The sequence below is a fragment of the Montipora foliosa genome, chromosome 1 (genome assembly GCF_036669935.1).
Source record: "Montipora foliosa isolate CH-2021 chromosome 1, ASM3666993v2, whole genome shotgun sequence".
Classification (NCBI taxonomy): domain Eukaryota; kingdom Metazoa; phylum Cnidaria; class Anthozoa; order Scleractinia; family Acroporidae; genus Montipora; species Montipora foliosa.
In genome coordinates, this window is record NC_090869.1 from 43,814,216 (window position 1) to 43,831,715 (window position 17,500).

Sequence of the window (17,500 nt, forward strand, 5' to 3'; positions counted from 1 at the left end):
AATCAGTGTTTCAAACAAATTTAAACCCATTTCAAAACAGTTTCAAATATGTTTCAAATGCGTTTCAAACAACAGCGTTTCATCACGTTTCAAACACAAGTGTCACATTTCATTGTGTTTGAAACAGAACAATTAACATGTGCATAATTATATTATCAGTAGGTTCTTCTGCATGAAGTGCCTTAGCAGTCTTTGTAAGTTTTGTCAAATGTGAATGAATTTCACTTTTTTTTACTTTTTTTTCGAAACATTTCAGAAGCTAAATAATTTCAAGATTTTGAAATGGAAATGAACGAAAGTACGAGTGTCTGTTTCTTCGCTAGGATGCCAGAGGTTTTTTCTCCCTTAGAGTGACTGAATGGCAAGTTGGGAAGCGGCGAGAAAACCGCTTCGCCGGTTCGATCTTTCGTTTTTTGCCCTTGATCTATCGTCGCCCAAAGATAGCAAAAAACGTCTGGAATTTGGGGAAAGCAGAAACCCTACATTTCAGGAGGATTTGAGCGTAGTGGATAACGAGTATATTTTAGTCAAACGTGGGAGAGATATTTCCGATATTTCTGTCACGTCCTTCTCATGCAAATACATACTTTTAGTGAAACGTGGTCCAGAAGGCTTTACTGACCCTGAGAAGATCTTGCTAACTTTAAAAGCTAGGCTTTTCTTCAGTTAAAATAATGCCTTCACCGTTTTTGTAATATTGCTATTTAGAGATAGGCGCTTTGCTTTGGAAACAGGGTTTACTTTTTACCGTGAATTGTCACGCGTGACCCAGCAGAATAGGGCCGGCAATCTGCACGACAGCGAGCCATGCGAATTTTGCATTTAAGTCTAAGCACCCATTTCAAATAGCGCTGATAAACTGTTATTAAGTCTAAGCACCCATCTTAAAACGTTTAGCAAATGACTGTGTGACTCGCATGTTGACTCGCATGGCTCGCAGCCATGGCTCGCATGACCCACAGTCATGGCTCGCATGCCTCGCATGCCTCGCAGCCATGGCTTGCTGGCTCGCACATTGTCCTAACTCTGGCAGAATCTGCAAGATCTCTTCGTGATCTCCAAAATTTGATTGTAATCTCGGAAGTCTTTCACGAAATCTTGCTTCAAATTGCAGTTTTTTCTAAAAACTAATGCGCTCTGTGTCGCTTATACGTTTAAAATGATTCTTTTACGGAAATGGAATTACAAAGTGTACTCTGTTTCAAAATGAAGAGAACGCCCACGAGAATTCAGAATCTCAACAGTCGAATTTGAATTCTTGTTTCAAGTATTTCAAAATATTCCTGTTACTGAGTTTATAAGATCGACTGTGAATTTGGAAAGTGGTTTCAATGGCAGAAGTTACGGAAGTACTATGAAGATTTAAATGTTGGCTGGAATGGAAGTTACTGATTCTCCTGAGGGTAAGCTTTGCAGTCACGCAAACGGCTTCGGAGTTTAGCTGATTTTGCGTCATGCATCACTTCCACATGCACACTTTTACACACAAAGCCACATTTTATTTATTGAAATGTCACTGGCAACGCAGACACAAGGCAGACAATGTTTCCACGGCTATGTTTCCATGATCAAATTTTCTACGCGACTGTTATTTCACACAACAACCCACAAGGTGTCAAAGCAGTTTTCGCGGAATTCTTGCTCCTTTAAACACTATGTCATTATTTCAACAACAAAATATGCTCCTCTGCGTTTAAATTAGGAAAAAAACTCATCCACGTTGTTTTATGGTTAATTCATAAACCGGTAAGCTTCAATAAAACAAAAGGGCACTTTTCAGAAACAAATGAAACGGAAAATTACTCTGTGCATTCTCTACTGAAATAATTTGCTGCGACAGCAATAATTATGTTCAATGTTGACAGATGTAGCACAGGTTGGCGTTTCAAACACAGAAAAACATCTTTTCCTTCATTTCAAACACCTTGGGTTTCAAACAGTTTCAAATGCCTTTCAAACAGTTTCAAATGTGTTTCAAATGTGTTTCAAACGCGTTTCAAACACAAACGCACTCGAGTCAAATGTTCCAGAAAAGCTACAGAGAATTAACTGCTGAAGTTAAAGGGTGAAAATGGTTAAAATTCAGTCTTCACGGCAGAAAGCTTTTTCCTTTTTTTTTTCTGATAACCACATCTTTACTGCCAACTTCACCACTGGACCACAGTCTTTTACAGAAGAGCCAATTATCAACACCATGAGCAGAGCTTCCAGCATTTCATTCTGCAATGAGTTCCTACATCTGGTCATCACGAGTTTCATTGCACTAGGCCCCCTCTCAGGCCAGGCATTGCTGACAGGCAGTGTCAAGGCAATCTCAGCAATTTGAAGCAGCATATCAAAAAATGGCTGATAATTCACTTTATTCTTCGTCCATTGGGACAACCATGCTGTGGAGCTGTCACTTGTGCCATTCTTTACTTCCTCTGGCATATACACTGTATGTTTATCAACTTGGGATTTCGTCCCTTGAGTCTGACAGCTACACCATTGTCCTTACCCAGCATGACACTTGCACCGTCTGTAGCTAAGCCGCTCAGCTGTGAGACAGGTAGATCACTTTTCTCTGGTACCTTAAGGACTGTGTCAACAATTGCTTCTGCATTACACGAATCAAATTCATCTAAAAGATTTCTTATTGCTAAGAACTTTACCTCAGGATACACATATGATTTCAAATATTCCGGGCAAAGTGGGATGATCGTACATCTGGTTACGGTTCTCGTGGCGGGTCGAGTAGGAGCACTCATGAACGTCCTTTGTCTCCTCGCACCTCTTCAGAACCACCGCAATGGGCGAAGGAGCTTCTTAAGCAGCAGCAAGCCAATGTTACTGAATTAAAGCGCTTGCAGAGCGAAATGGCGAGCTCGAAATCTCAGGGCGCTCAGAAACCCAGTGCAGCAGATCCAGAGTTTCTCTTCGCTGGTAACAAGAAGTAATACGAAGTAAACAAAGAAGTGTTGCAAAACAGTTGAGGGAGAAAAAGAAAAGAGTGGCTTCCTCCAAGGTTTCGAAGACTAAAGGAGTTTTTCCCCGTGCTTTGGAAAGGAGGGTTATCCTTGAGCGCAGTAATGCGAGTTATGCAACGCCATTAGTGGCGGGAAAACAGAGTCAGCCGCATAACGGGGGGTTTGTCTGTTTTTGTTTCTTCAAGCCAGGACACTGCCATGGAATGCCGCTCTGCCATTGTCCAGAATGGAGCAGGAGCTGTTGGACAGTCCACAGGAACTATCAACAAACAAGCCAGTGAATTCCTGATGTCTGGAACGGCCAACGATCTCTGCTGTGATGGTTCTGAGTGACTCTTTTTATGAAATAATTGGAGAGGATTGTTGTTGTCAAAGGTCGATTGTGAGAGAACATTGCTTTCTGGCAGAATATCGGTGCAAGTAATTGGTTGCTGAGAGTTATTTGTGAAGGTTATTGTTTGCCGTTTGTTGAATTACCTCAGGTGAAGTTTTATCAGAATCACAAGAGCACGTTATGAAATGCTGAGTTTGTCTGCCGAGATTTCTAAATTGCTGAAGTCGATTGCACAGGTGGAGGTGAGTCCTATGGACCTTATTATATGCAGTCCATTGGGCGTAGCCATGAACAGTTCAAGGAAATTTAGGCTTATTGTGGATTTACATCATGTCTTGTCAAATTTTGTGAGTTCATGCTTGTCCGACCTTGTTGGTCCAAGGTCGCAACTCCTTCGGCATCCTTTTCTGTCTGGGGAAGGTCATATACCTTGTAACATTAGGCCGATGTCAATCCTCAATGTTGCCCCCCAATAACGTCCAACCTTCAGGCAAGCTAAGGGATTATATCGTCCTCTACTCGTTCCCCAACTAGACTGCTTTGCCGAAACCCTGGTGCACAACTTGGAGGTGGTCTAGCCGGAAAATAGGTGGACCAGAGTCCTATTATAACGAGTCACTAACCTACTTACCTAGATGATGGCGCAGGGCGGATTCTGATTTCTCTGAAGCATAGCGGTTTTGTGGCCAGTGCTGTGAAAAGCCAATGTGTGTCAGTCCAATCCGGGAGCTGTGTCCTGGATTTACATGCTGGAACATGTCTATCCAACAACTCAAACAAGCTATTCCAACAATTTTTGAATGACCAACAAGAAAAGAAGACTCTCTCAGAGAAATAGATTATTTATAATAACACTTTAGCATGCGAAACAATGCTCAGATGCTTACGAGCACCCTCATGCCCATGTTTGTAAAAAAGCACCATGAAGTATTCCTTGTGGCTGGCTGGTTTAGGCATTGTTTCATCTTTCAACATTGGACAAAACCAAATCAACTCCATTCTCAGAGGGCACTGGGGAAAGAAGCTAGAAGAAAAAACTGGCCTTGATCCAATTCTCCCAAGGTAATCTTTACAGAATAAGAGCATAGAAGGAACACTTTTGAGTGCCAACTTTAAGCCTTTTAAAACAAGCGCAAACAATATTAATAGTCTTTAAATTCACAAAATGTCAAACAGCATATTTTAGTATCATATTCAATTAGATTTGGCTGCAATGTTCCTTAAAACTATGCTGAACTATTTACCATAAAATGTGGAACATTTCCTGCCTATCTAAATATGCCGCAAAAGGGCTCCAAAAAGCAACCAGTTAAGTTTTTAGATTAAGATACACAATACCTAAAAAATAAATTACTTGATGTGATCAAGACATTGAATGACCAAGCAATTAACAAACGGCAGCAATGTATGTTAGGTTCACAAAGTGGGAAAAAAATATTCCTCAACTGATGTTTCAATATGCATTTAAATAAATTTTCTATCAACAATTCAAGGGACTGACTTTTCACTGGTATTGATTTACATTTCCATGATAAGTTTGAAAGTGAATCTGGCAACCACAGTGCCCTATGAAATGGGAAATAACTTAAACAAACTCTTTAAACTAACATTTTACAAGGGACACCATTATTGATGCCCTGCGAAGAGCAAAGATTAAATTGAAAGAAGAGTTGGTCTGGAGTTTATCCACCATGGACAGTTAGTGGCTGCATTCACCAATGTAGAGAACAAACACATCAAGTTTCTTGTCAAGCAACTAGGTGTTCAAAGAGCTATTCAATTTCCAAAGAACTATGGTAGTGTGCAACAGTACCTGGGTGAATTCGGGTACCTGGCCTGAAACCGAAACTTGTGGAGCCAAACAACTTGTTGAGCTAGGTACTTAAACTGGGTAGATAATTATGTCTACAAATATTGTCTATTCAACCAACAGTTTCTCCTAATTTTGTGTACCATTCACTTAATCGTTCCTTAATAAAAAAATCGCTAGTTCAATTAAGGATTCTAAGTCCTTTGAAATCATCAAAGTTACTTTGTGCCACCAGGAGCAAACGAAAAAGTCCCAGGGGTGGGACTCCCATATGAAACAGACGGGGGTGCTCGTCGTCTCGCTTAGGGGTGTAAATTTTGGATTTTGGTCTCGCTTAGTGTGTTCCGAGCAAAGCGCCAATATTTTAAGCCGCCAAGGTCTTGTTTAGGGCTCTGCAAAGAAACACAGAATTACGCGAAGAGAAACAGAAGTCAAATTTTCTTCTTAACTTGTTTTTAGGGGTCAAAATTTGCTTAAGCCACACCCAGATTGGTCTCCTTTAGGGTTCACAAAAAGCTTGAGCCATGCCCAGATGAAAGACCCGGTAACTTACCGTGCCCGATAACTTATCGGGCCCATTGTCGGGAAACTTTATCGGGTCCGAAGTAGTGTTTCTCGAAGCACCCGTCGAAACCGAAATTACTGGGCCCGTAAAAATGACGGGCCGTTACCAGTCTTCCACGTGTGCCTCGCGCTCGTTCGCAAGAGATGGAGTACGACTTGGCATGACAAGATTGACAAGTTTTCATTTCATTCGATTTCACGCTGCTGTTGGATCCTGTAGGGGTGGACTTTTTTCATGTTTTTTGAAGGACAGTGCAATACGTTCGAACTTAAACTTTCAGTTTTTCGTTGTGTCAAAGTAGAGCATCCGAGAGAAATCAGTAATTTGTATCATCATGCAGCTTGGAAGTGACGATCAGTTGCCTTTTTGCTCGATTCGGCAATCAGTTCATCTTGGTTTTTTTTTTGTCAGTAGAGTATTCTCATACTAAACGTGGATAGCCGAATTCGAGACGACATGTTTAACATTATTTTGGAACGAACCAGTGTGAAATGTAGGTATATGGAGTTTTCAGGTAAGTTCTATTTGATGCATTAACGTTGAACTTCACATTAACTACATTCATGGTGGCCATGTTGGTATGCTTCGCCTAGTTTGCGCGGAAAAAAAAATGGCTTACTGCGTTGTGTTGCAACTAACGTTCCGTGGCTTTAAAAGGTACGTATGTTTCTTTTCATTTTTATCAGTTACTATTTCCATAATTTTTTTGTTTAATTGTTAAAATCAAATATTGTATTATCTTTTTTATTTTTCCTTGGTTTGACACATTTATCAGACCTTTTCTTACTTTCATCCCCCGCCCTTCTCCAAGAACAAAAAACAAAAAATACAAAATACAATAAATAAACCATGTAGACTTTTGTACATTATGCTTTTGTTTCCCCACTAAAATGCTCCACCTTAATGCTCTAATTCTCCCACTAAAATGCTCGGTCTCCCAAAAAAAGTCACTAAAATGCTCGGATAATGCTCATTATACAAACGGTTTTTAAAATTAATTTCAACATTTTTAACAGGGTGTTTACTGTTAAAAATTACAAAAACATAAAAGTATTGCAAGTAACAACAACGCATACAAGTTCATAAATACAGCCAAAAAAACATAATCCTTGAAATCATCTACGAGGCTAAGAACAGAGAGTAGTTGACTATCCCTAGAAAGTTGAGTTTTAGTCTTCATTTTCTCTAAGAATATAACTTCTTTTTTAGTTTCTCGAAAAAAAAAATTCCGGGAAAATGCCACTAAAATGCTCGAATAATGCTCAATGCTTTTGCCTCTCTGAAATGGCCCGTTATCTGGAGTCCCACAGAGGCAGATTCTCTAGGGCAATTTGACGGGAAACTTGTTTTGTTTTGACCTCTTCTATAAATACAAGTATGCCACAGCGAATTACGTGACAAAAGCGTGACCGACTTGTTTTCAGCGTAATGGTTGTTATGCAAATTGCATACTATGTATTTTGTTGACATTTTCCTTTCACTATATTCTGTTCATACCGGAAGTCTATAGAAATCGCGGGCTTACTTAGACTCATGGGAAATGTGAAACCATGCTCTTTTATGTGTCATGGCATGCGAGTGACGTAAAGTTTACTGTTGTGTTTAGTTCAATCTGTGTGATTCGTTGGCCATCGATACGCAATCTTTACACGAATGTTTCCCAAGAGGAAACATACCATTATATCCCTTCCTTTTGAAAGCGATTTATGTTTTGGAAAACATAATCCGTAATCACCTCAGACAAGCAACATTGACTACTCTCGCGGTTGAACCCGCTCACTTCTTGCGCTTAACTTCGTAACTTCTTGCGGCAAGCTTTCAATCTTCTTGCGCTTTGAATGTTCTTGCGGATAAAGCGCAATTTAACTTCTTTTGACCGCTTGCGTGTTCTTGCGGCATAAGAACTTCTTGCACCACTTCTTGGGCGTGCATTATTTTTGGGCTGTACTGTATAAACAAGCCGCAGACCGGAAGTGTCCCGATTTATGCAGTGAAAGATAATGGAGACAAATTCTTAACTAAGGAGCACCTTTGCGATCAATTCCCAGAGGTGTTTCCAGAGGGAGTGGGAAAGCTTGAAGGAAAGTACCACATGAAGGTAAACAGCGAGATGAGCCCGGTCCAGCACGCACCACGTCGTGTACCCGTGGCTGTTTGCGCCCGACTGAAGGAAGAACTGGACAAGATGACTGTGCAAGAGATCATTGCCCCACTAATGGCACCGACTCCCTGGGTCAGCTCTATGGTAGTCGTTCCAAAGCCCAATGGAAAATTGCGAATCTGTATGTACCCGAAGGAGTTAAACAAAGCGATCCAAAGGGAGCACTACCCCCTTCCTACCATAGAGGATGTGGCCACGCGCCTCCATAGGGCAAAGATATTCACGAAGCTAGATGTCAAGAACGGGTTTTGGCACATTGAGCTTGATCAGGAGTCATCATAATTATTTGACAACATTCAATACACCCTTTGGCAGACACGGATGGAAGAGAATGCCTTTTGGTATTTGCTCTGCGTCTGAGGTGTTTCAGCGCAGGATGCACAAGCTAATAGAGGGCATGCCGAATGTCGAAGTGATTGCAGAAGACTTTGTGGTTGTGGGCTATGAAGAGAAACGCAAGAGGAAGCGACACGTAATCATGATGACAACCTTGTGGCCTTCCTAGAGCTGTGCAAGAACTGCGGGCTGAAACTGAACACTGAAAAGATCAGACTGAGACAGAAGGGCGTGTCCTTTATCGGACATATGGCCACCAATGTGTGGTTCCAGAAAATATCCGTATCCCCACCACGGAAGACTTTTTGATTTGCACCCCCCCCCCCCCTCCCTCCAGGATTTTCCATTCCAGGGACCCTCCCCCCCCCCCCCTCAGAAATTTCCAGAATTTTTGTACTTATAAAAAAGAAAGTGAATTAGTTACGTAAATACGGAAGAATTTTATCACAACAGTGTAAACATTGAGGTTAACTTTTATAAAGATATGACGCTTTGTTAAGCTCATTATCCAGCTGAACTTTTAGCTTCTTCGCCATCAACTTTGCAAAGCTTAAACATTTGGGTTGCATGTCGACTGTTTCACGTTTTTGTGCAAACTTCGATGAGAACATTTCACTCGCTTAAACAACTTCGCAAACGATAGTAAATAAAACAGAAACTTACAAGGTTCCTTTGCCTACACATTTTGTCAGTTTCTTCAGGTTGACTCTTATTTAGGGACCCCACATGTTGACGCTGTAGGTTTCGTGAACGTCGTCATTAAAGGCAATTGTTTTACGAAGAATATTATTGACGCCAAAATAATTCATCATATTTTTAAACTTAGATATGGTGATTTTAAATTTACTGACTCTCCAGGAGTCATTCTCGCCGGTAAATGACACCCAGCCTCACTGTTGCTTGCCCTTGAGCCACGGATGGAATCCAGAGGGCGACTGAAATTGTTTTACTTCCTCCAGTGAGTAGTGAAACTCCTGTTTTAGAATTTCCAGTTTGACATAACGAACCAAACCTCAACAATAGTTTCCCGAGGCCGCAATCGTGTTTACTCAAAGAAGAGAAAACTTCACTCCCGGTTCCTGTCGGTGCATGGTCTAACTGCCACCCACAAAAAAGAAAATGTTGCACGCAAGCGTTGAGATGGTGCGAACTTGCATCTAATCGCATTTTTAATGAGTTACTATCCCTAGTAAAACATGAATCCTATCAAAAATGTGTTTATTGCATGTGAAGGTAGCAAAAAGCGATACTCTTGAGTGAACGGAAGTGTTGGTTGGACGAAAAAGAGACAAAGCTGGAAGTCTGGGGACGAGAGACTCCAGTTGAGACCGCCATTTTAAATGTTTTGAATTCGTTCCAAATGAAAGATACATTGTTCTGTAACGGGCTGTTGTGTGACATAGTGCCCTAATATGGTAACTCCATATTGGGGCATGCCATGTGGTCGAGAGAGCAGAGGAGATTGTGATAGTGTGTGGCTCGCGGACGATATTAAAAACTAAAATAATCAAGTGTTCTTCACGTTCTGTGTTAGCGAACCCAGGTTACGGTACATTGGTGTCAGAAGCGGGATGGCAGACGCGGATATTAGCGACGAAAGCGGGGAAATTGTTCTCAAAACGCAGGATGCGAGTGTCGTGGATGAAAATGTCTCGCCGCTCACCTCTACGGCGGCGGACTCCAGTTCGAACTTTGACGCTATTATGAAAGTACTTCAGTCCCTACAGAAACAAAACCAAGAGATAGAAAACAGGCTGGAACAACAAGGGCTAAAAACTGAACTTCAAGTAGAAGACCTGTCACAACGCTTCAAAGAACTTGGTACTCGTGTTAATAATCAAGCAACGCAACTGGAGACTGAGCTCAAGTTACACGGTGATAAATTGACTGTGAAAATAAATGCTTTGGAGGAAGACTTCGTGAATAAGGTGGAATTCCTTGACTTGAAACAACGTCCCTTCGAAGAAGATGTTAAGGAATGGCTCAAAGGAACACAAGAGAAGTTCGACCCGCAGCTGAAAACTTTCAGTGATAAACTGAGCAAAACGCTGGATACGGTGGAACAACAAATGCATGTAGAAAACGTCACGCCTTTGAAAGCAAGCCTTTCACCTGAGGTCTCCAAGTTTTCAACGCCTCTCTCAGCTTCCAGTGGAGATCCTGAACAAAAGCGGCCGGTTCAAAAACCACCTTCGTTTGACGGCAAATCCCAGTGGGAACCGTACATCGCACAGTTCGAAATCGTCGCTAGAATGAATCAATGGAACGACGAGCAGAAGGGTAACTACCTTGCGGCGAGCCTGAAAGGTTCTGCCTTGAGTCTTCTGGGAAATCTTCCATCAGATACCCGTCAAGACTATAAGGAGTTGGTTGCAGCTCTTGAGAGCAGATTTGGTTCGGCGCACCAGCAAGAACTGCATCGTTCCAAGTTTAAAAGTAGAGTGAGACGGCGTGACGAATCACTACAAGAGCTAGCGGAGGATTTAGAGCGCTTGGCTAGGCTGGCTTAACCTTCTGCGCCAGAAGAAATGAAGGATCCACTGGCCAAGGAGCAATTTATTGATGCTATCCTGGATGGAGATACCAGACTACGATTGAAGCACAGTCGTCCCCATTCCCTTCGAGCAGCTCTCACCTTGGCTATGGAGTTAGAATCTTATCGGCTGGCATCTCGCCAAAGGGACTTCCAGGCTCGCGTGGAGTGAACTGTGACCCAGCAGAAGGAACTTCAACTGAGAAGCCTGGTCATGGGGAATGTGGGCAGGATGATTTACTGGCACAAGTCAAAGGGCTCCTTGCTGAAGTGCTCTCCCAGGGTCGCGGTCACCCTTATCAAGGCGATCTGGATACCAGGCCACAGTGCTGGGGTTGCGGAAAGAGGGGACATAATTATTAAATGAAACTGTTGGAACCTTGGCGGGAACTGGTCGAGATGTGCAGATGCAGGGCAACTCTAAAGCTCCTTTAAACTAAGACAGGCCGGCCTTGAGGGGGAAAGACCGGCCCAGCAAACAGTCAATTCAACCCCACAAGTTATGATAATGACTGGACAGTTGTCCCACAAAGGGGACAGCCTCACAGTGAATGGGAGCATTGATGGTGTAATTTGTCCTATGGTCGTTGACACAGGAGCTAATGTCACAGTAGTCCGACCAGATGTACTGAGCAAGAGTACACTTTCTCGCTTACAGGGTACCATGAGTGTACTTAAAACTGCTACAGGGGACACAGCGAATGTTTCTGGTAAACTATGGCTCAGGATAAAGATTGGAGGCACAGAAGTCTCCCATGAAACACTAGTTGCAGATATTTCCGACAAGTTCATACTCGGCCTCGACTTCTTGATGGCCCATGGTTGTACAGTTGATGCTGGAGCAGGAAGCCTGCATATCGGAGCAGAGGAAGTCCCTCTTCATAAGCTCTCAGCTAGACAACTAGCTCGTTGCTATCGTTTAACAGCTGTGGAATAGGCCCATCGTTTACTGCTAAGCTTCCACCTGATGTTATGGTTGGTAAAACGCTGGTTGATGCCCAACAAGATTATGTTCCTGTGAGAGTAGTAAATCTCTCTGGTCAACCAAGAACAATTTGTCAAGGTACTGAGGTAGCAGGCTGTGAACCTGTAGAAAGTGTCATTCACCAACAGCATGACTTCACTCCTGATTCTCAAGTCATAGGGTATGACTTGCCGGTACATTTGAAGGACCTCTATGCCCGAAGCACGGAGAAGTTGAATGCTGGTCAACAGCGTCAGCTGCACAAGCTCCTGCTTGAATTTCAAGACATCTTCTCAAAGGGGCCTCAAGATCTGGGTAAGACTGGCCTAGCCTAGCAAAACATGAGATCAACACCGGTGATGCTGTCCCTGTTCGTCAGCACCCAAGGAGACTACCTTTGGCACAGCGTGAGGAAGCCTTTAAAGCTGTCAAGGACATGCAGAAACAAGGCATAATTGAACCCTCAGTCAGTCCCTGGGCCTCACCTGTTATGTTGGTCAAGAAAAAAGATGGCTCGACGAGGTTTTGCGTGGACTACCGCAAACTGAATGATCTCACGAAAAAGGACTTCTATCCGCTGCCAAGGATAGACAGCACCCTTGATGAACTTGCTGGTTCAACTTGGTTCTCCACCCTTGACCTTAAGAGTGGTTACTGGCAAGTAGAAGTGGAAGAGAAAGACAGAGAGAAGACAGCCTTCTCTGTAGGAAATGGGCTCTGGCAGTACAATGTTATGGCGTTCGGTCTGTGCAATGCGCCAGCCACATTCGAGCGCCTTATAGAGAACGTACTCGGGGACTTGAGGTGCTTAATTTACCTTGATGATGTAATTGTTCATGCTTCGACCTTCGAGCGAGAGTTAGAACGCTTGAGACTTGTGTTTTCCCGTTTAAGAGCAGCCAACCTGAAGTTGAATCCTAAGAAGTGCGAACTGTTTCGATGCAAAGTTAGGTTCCTTGGCCATGTAGTCTGTGCAGAGGGCGTAACCACCGACCCCGACAAAGTAAAGGCAGTTAAAACCTGGCCTGTGCCACGAAATGCCAAGGAGGTTAGGAGATTTGTTGGATTGTGCACCTACTACCGGCGATTCGTACGGTCATTCTCTGATGTTGCTAGGCCCCTGCATGAACTGACTGAGAAAGGCCATTCATTCGAGTGGACAAAGGCTTGTGAAGAGTCATTCCAGCAGCTCAAGGATGCACTTGCGTCTGCCCCGGTTCTAGCGTATTCCCGCACCACGGAACCCTTTCTACTAGATACGGATGCCAGTAATGTCGGTGTAGGGGCAGTTCTCTCTCAGGTCCATGATGGTGAGGAGAGAGTCATAGCCTACTACAGCCATGCACTCAGCAGACCTGAACGCAACTATTGCACCACTAGGCGCGAACTTCTGACAGTTGTCAGAGCAATTGAGAATTTTCACCCCTACCTCTATGGCAGGCCATTCACTGTCCGAACTGACCACGCTTCGCTACAATGGCTGCTCACTTTCAAGAACCCAGAAGGACAGATGGCTCGGTGGTTAGAGAAACTACAGACCTATGACTTCAGCATCGAATATAGGGCGGGCATGGCAGCTGGTGCTCCCTACAGCACTTCGTGCTGGTGTACTGAAACTTCTGCATGATAGTCCAGTAGGTGGTCACCTAGGTGTGTCGAAGACCCTAGGCAAAGTCCGTGCAAGGTTCTACTGGATTCATTGTCGTCGTGACGTTGAAGAGTGGTGCCACAAATGTGACCGGTGTGCGTCTAGGAAGGGCCCCAGGGTGAAAACGAGATCGCCACTTCAGCTGTACAATGTTGGAGAGCCCATGGAGCGTGTTGCTATAGATGTCTTAGGACCCTTGCCGGAAACGGAAAGCGGAAACAAGTATATCTTGATTGCTATGGATTACTTCAGTAAATGGCCTGAGGCGTACGCACTCCCAAATCAGGAAGCGGTCACTGTTGCTAATGTCCTGGTGTCTCAATTCTTCAGTAGGTTTGGGGTGCCAGCCGAGCTTCATTCTGATCAAGGACGCAATTTCGAGTCTCTTGTCTTTCGGAAGGTCTGCACCTTGCTTGGGATCCATAACACACGGACAACTGCCCTGCATCCTCAGTCGGATGGCATGGTTGAACGTTACAATAGAACTCTAGAGAATCAACTAGCCACATTTGTTCAGGATCATCAGAAAGACTGGGACTTGCATTTACCACTACTTTTGATGTCTTACCGTTCAGCCATGCACGAGACGACGAAGCTTACGCCTGCAATGCTCATGTTCGGGCGAGAATTACGTGTCCCCTTAGATCTGCTTTTGGGGCGGCCGCCCGCTGATATTGAGGAACTAAGTTACCTTGAGTAAGCGGAGAGATTGCGAGCATCGATAGCGACTGTTCATGACTTTGCACGAGATCACCAGCAGGCTGGTAGCCAACGAATGAAGAGACGATACGACATCCGCAGTGAAGCTTTTACTTTCCGGAAGGGCGGACTTGTGTGGTTGTACAACCCTCAACGCAAGAAAGGCAAATCTCCAAAGCTGAGCCGGCCATGGGAAGGGCCGTATGTTGTCGTAGAACGCCTGAATGATGTTGTGTACAGGATTCAGCGTGGCCCTCGGGAAAAGCCTAAAATTGTGCACAGAGACCGGCTTTGGCAGTACCGTGGAGATGCTTGTGCGGATTGGTTCAATGAAGCACCTGAAGGACAGGGTGTGAATTTGCCTGAAGGAGCATCTACCCGCCAGGAGGTGCCTGAAGACACCACAAGGAGCAATGCAGCATCCCGTCGTACGCGGAGGAGAAGGCGTGAACCCCCCCGATTCAGACGGAATGTTCCCGTTACCAGTAATGAAACCTTACCACGGCAGAGAGGCCAGGATCACCTCAGGCGTTCAAACAGGAGTCGGAGAAGACCCCTCAGATATAATGACTTTGTGACGAGATGCACTGTTTAGGGAACACGGCATAGTGTTGTTGTGAAATTTGTTAAGAACATTTTTTTTTTCTCTTAGTTGTTGTTATATGTTTCCTTATCCGGGACAGATAATTGTCTAGGAGGGGGGCAGTGTAACGGGCTGTTGTGTGACATAGTGCCCTAATATGGTAACTCCATATTGGGGCATGCCATGTGGTCGAGAGAGCAGAGGAGATTGTGATAGTGTGTGGCTCGCGGACGATATTAAAAACTAAAATAATCAAGTGTTCTTCGCGTTCTGTGTTGACGAACCCAGGTTACGGTACAGTTCTAATAGCTTCAGGAGATTGTAGCGCCAGCTAACTCAAAGAAAAACAGAAACATTGAAGCTAATAATGTTAACTTTATCTCAAAACTGACTTTTGTTTCAAAACAACGCGAGTATGTTTTTGAACTTCAGATCGATCGTATGTTGCTTTCAATGTTCTGTATGTGGTTCGTGACCCTTTGGAAAACCCCCCTACCTCTCGGAAATTACTGCCCTTTAACCCCCCCTCTGCCTCAGAATTTCCAATGATCTTCCGTGGTGGGGGTATGGATATTTTCTGGAACCACACAATAGGTCTTCAAGTCGACCCTGCAAAGGTTAAGGCCATTGTGGAAATGCCCGCCCCTTAACGGACAAGTCAGGAGTTCAAAGGCTCCTGGGCTTAGCCCAATGTTTGAGCAAGTTCCTTCCTCATCTCTCAGACCTCACCAAACCCCTACGTGAAATAGCACAGAGAGAGATAGAATTACAATGTTTATGCTGTCGCGTTGGGCATATTGTTACAGCTTATTTCGGCCTTTCCAAATTTTGTTGTCACACTTTTTTTATTATTAGGTATTTTACTCATAATCAACACTCGATTGATAGTTGAATTGCTGTTTGTAATCCGACTTCCATTGCGCAATCAGCACTGTTGCAACCTTGTACCCAGTACCCACGCTCTTCTCTCGGCCTGATTTGTTATCAATATTCGCCTCTTTTGTCGCGTATTTGCCGTTTTTAGCGAACGTACGGTAACATTCCCGTCATTCAGCAATTTGGCCTTTTTTACTCCAATTTCGCCGATTTTGACGATCAGTTTGGCCGATTAAGTAAAAGACGACCTGGCAACCCTGTTCTCGTTCAAATCTCCCGGCCGGGGATGATGATAGGTGTATAACGCACAGCTGACAAAAATTTTTCGAATAAACCCACAGAAGAGCCGGCTAGATAGCGTCTATTCAATTGTCGAAGAACATGGCTCATATAAATGATTTACAAAAAATATATATAACTTACCAAAAGGTGCCAGAACATTCATTGCAAAGGAAGGGAAGAAAATCTGCCAATATTCACTCAGAGTTAGTGCGAAATCTAACTAAAAGGAAGAAAAATTGAGCATGACTTTACACAAACCAACGTACCAAGTTGCTGGCAAGTGTTGAATTCGCAACGCACTCCGAGCTGAGGAAATTCCGCCATTATGAAGTTACGGAAGGAAGACTGGTATGGAGTGGGCCCATGCTTTGCTCGTTACCTGAGAACGCCTGACAGAAATTTCTTTTTTAGCAATGAGCAGACCACTAGCTATGTTCATTTCCGACACCGATAAGAATGACTGTAGCGCGAACTGTGAGGAGTTTACCCTGATTTTGGTAAGATGGTTCCTAGAGAACAAAAACTTCTTTAACAAGCCTAACTAGTACGGTATATATATGTGACCCTACATGCAAAAAGGGGGCTTATCCAAATTTCACGCTATGGCTATTTCACGGTCCTGGCCGTGAAATAGTAAAAAATTATTGGAATGTGAGTGAAATTTCCCTTTCACGCCGTGAAAAAGGTCACAGTCACCGTGAAAACAGGTCGTAACGTCTGAGAAATATTTCAGGCCGTGAAACAAAGTGAACTTCTTGCGTAAACATCAATCTGTTACCCTGAACATCATGGCATCATTATGTCACGCCGCCTGCAAAGGTTTTACTGCAAGCATTATTAAAAGTCTTTAGGAATCGGCTATCTGTCAGCGAATCGCCAACTCGGGATTGGGTCCATTCTTTTGTTTACTTTTCTTTTTTATATTGTGGTTTCGGAAAAACAAAAGAAAACGAAAATTATTATAACAGAAGAAAAAATCATAGATACTAAAACTTTGAACAGTAGACTATCCAAATCGATGCACAATAAGATCAGCGTTTCTTATTTCGTGTCTCTGCTAAAAAGCACGCAACTTCAGTTTGCCGGAATAGGTTTTAAACGTCGAATATTTGTAAAAAAACGTCCATGGTAGTTGGATCTTTAAAGACCAGAAATTCAAAAGAATGAGCTCAGTAAAACCATAAAAGAAATCAACACGTCACGAACTGTCTGTAGTAAAAATTAGATAATCAGTTTATAGGATCAGTAAAAAAATACATTCCCTCCCAGACACAACTCATAAGAAACAAACACGTTTGGCACCACGGAGTCTGGCTATGTTGACGTAGCCAAAAAATCATTCTCTTCGTGAATACTTTTTATTCGCTTGCACAAAAGATTTAAAATTGATTGGAATAAAAACTCGCAAGCTCTATTGGAAAAGATTAGGTTATGGTGAAATTGCGACATTTTTAAAAATTAAATTGTTGTTTACTTTTAAAATGTTGTACTACTAATATGTGTATACGCTTCTGGTAAGTTAGCCTCAAATAATTCGTTTCAAAAATTGCACGGCACGGCAAGAGAATTGCACTAAAAGCGGTAAGTCACCGATAATTACAAACATCAATACTCCGACAATTTCTGTAAACATTTCCATGAAAAAAAGAATCCGTCCAAATCGCTTGATCTATTTCAGTCATGTCAACAAACCAGTGTAAATGTATGAAAAAGTCACCAGCAAAAAATAACCAATTTTTCAAT

General features: G+C 43.1%; 2 protein-coding genes across 4 annotated transcripts in view; one reads left to right on the forward strand and one right to left on the reverse strand.

Annotated features, from left to right (window-relative positions):
* LOC137999351 (AN1-type zinc finger protein 1-like) overlaps positions 1–16,112 on the reverse strand; it is a 196,580-nt gene extending 180,468 nt beyond the window's left edge. For 2 of the 3 annotated variants that reach the window (XM_068845179.1, XM_068845173.1), the window contains exons 1-2: positions 16,024–16,112; positions 15,899–15,941 (exon numbers count right to left, since the gene is read on the reverse strand). In XM_068845179.1, coding sequence (XP_068701280.1) covers positions 15,899–15,941; positions 16,024–16,081 — 101 coding nt within the window. In that variant the 5' untranslated portion in view covers positions 16,082–16,112. The remainder of the gene's footprint in view (positions 1–15,898; positions 15,942–16,023) is intronic. The other variant, XM_068845184.1, reaches the window with a different exon arrangement.
* Positions 16,113–16,131: 19 nt separating this feature from the next.
* The window catches only part of LOC137999374 (proteasome assembly chaperone 2-like), a 54,667-nt gene continuing 53,298 nt past the window's right edge, over positions 16,132–17,500 (forward strand). Inside the window, exon 1 of the mRNA XM_068845188.1 lies at positions 16,132–16,254. Coding sequence (XP_068701289.1) covers positions 16,171–16,254 — 84 coding nt within the window. The 5' untranslated portion in view covers positions 16,132–16,170. The remainder of the gene's footprint in view (positions 16,255–17,500) is intronic.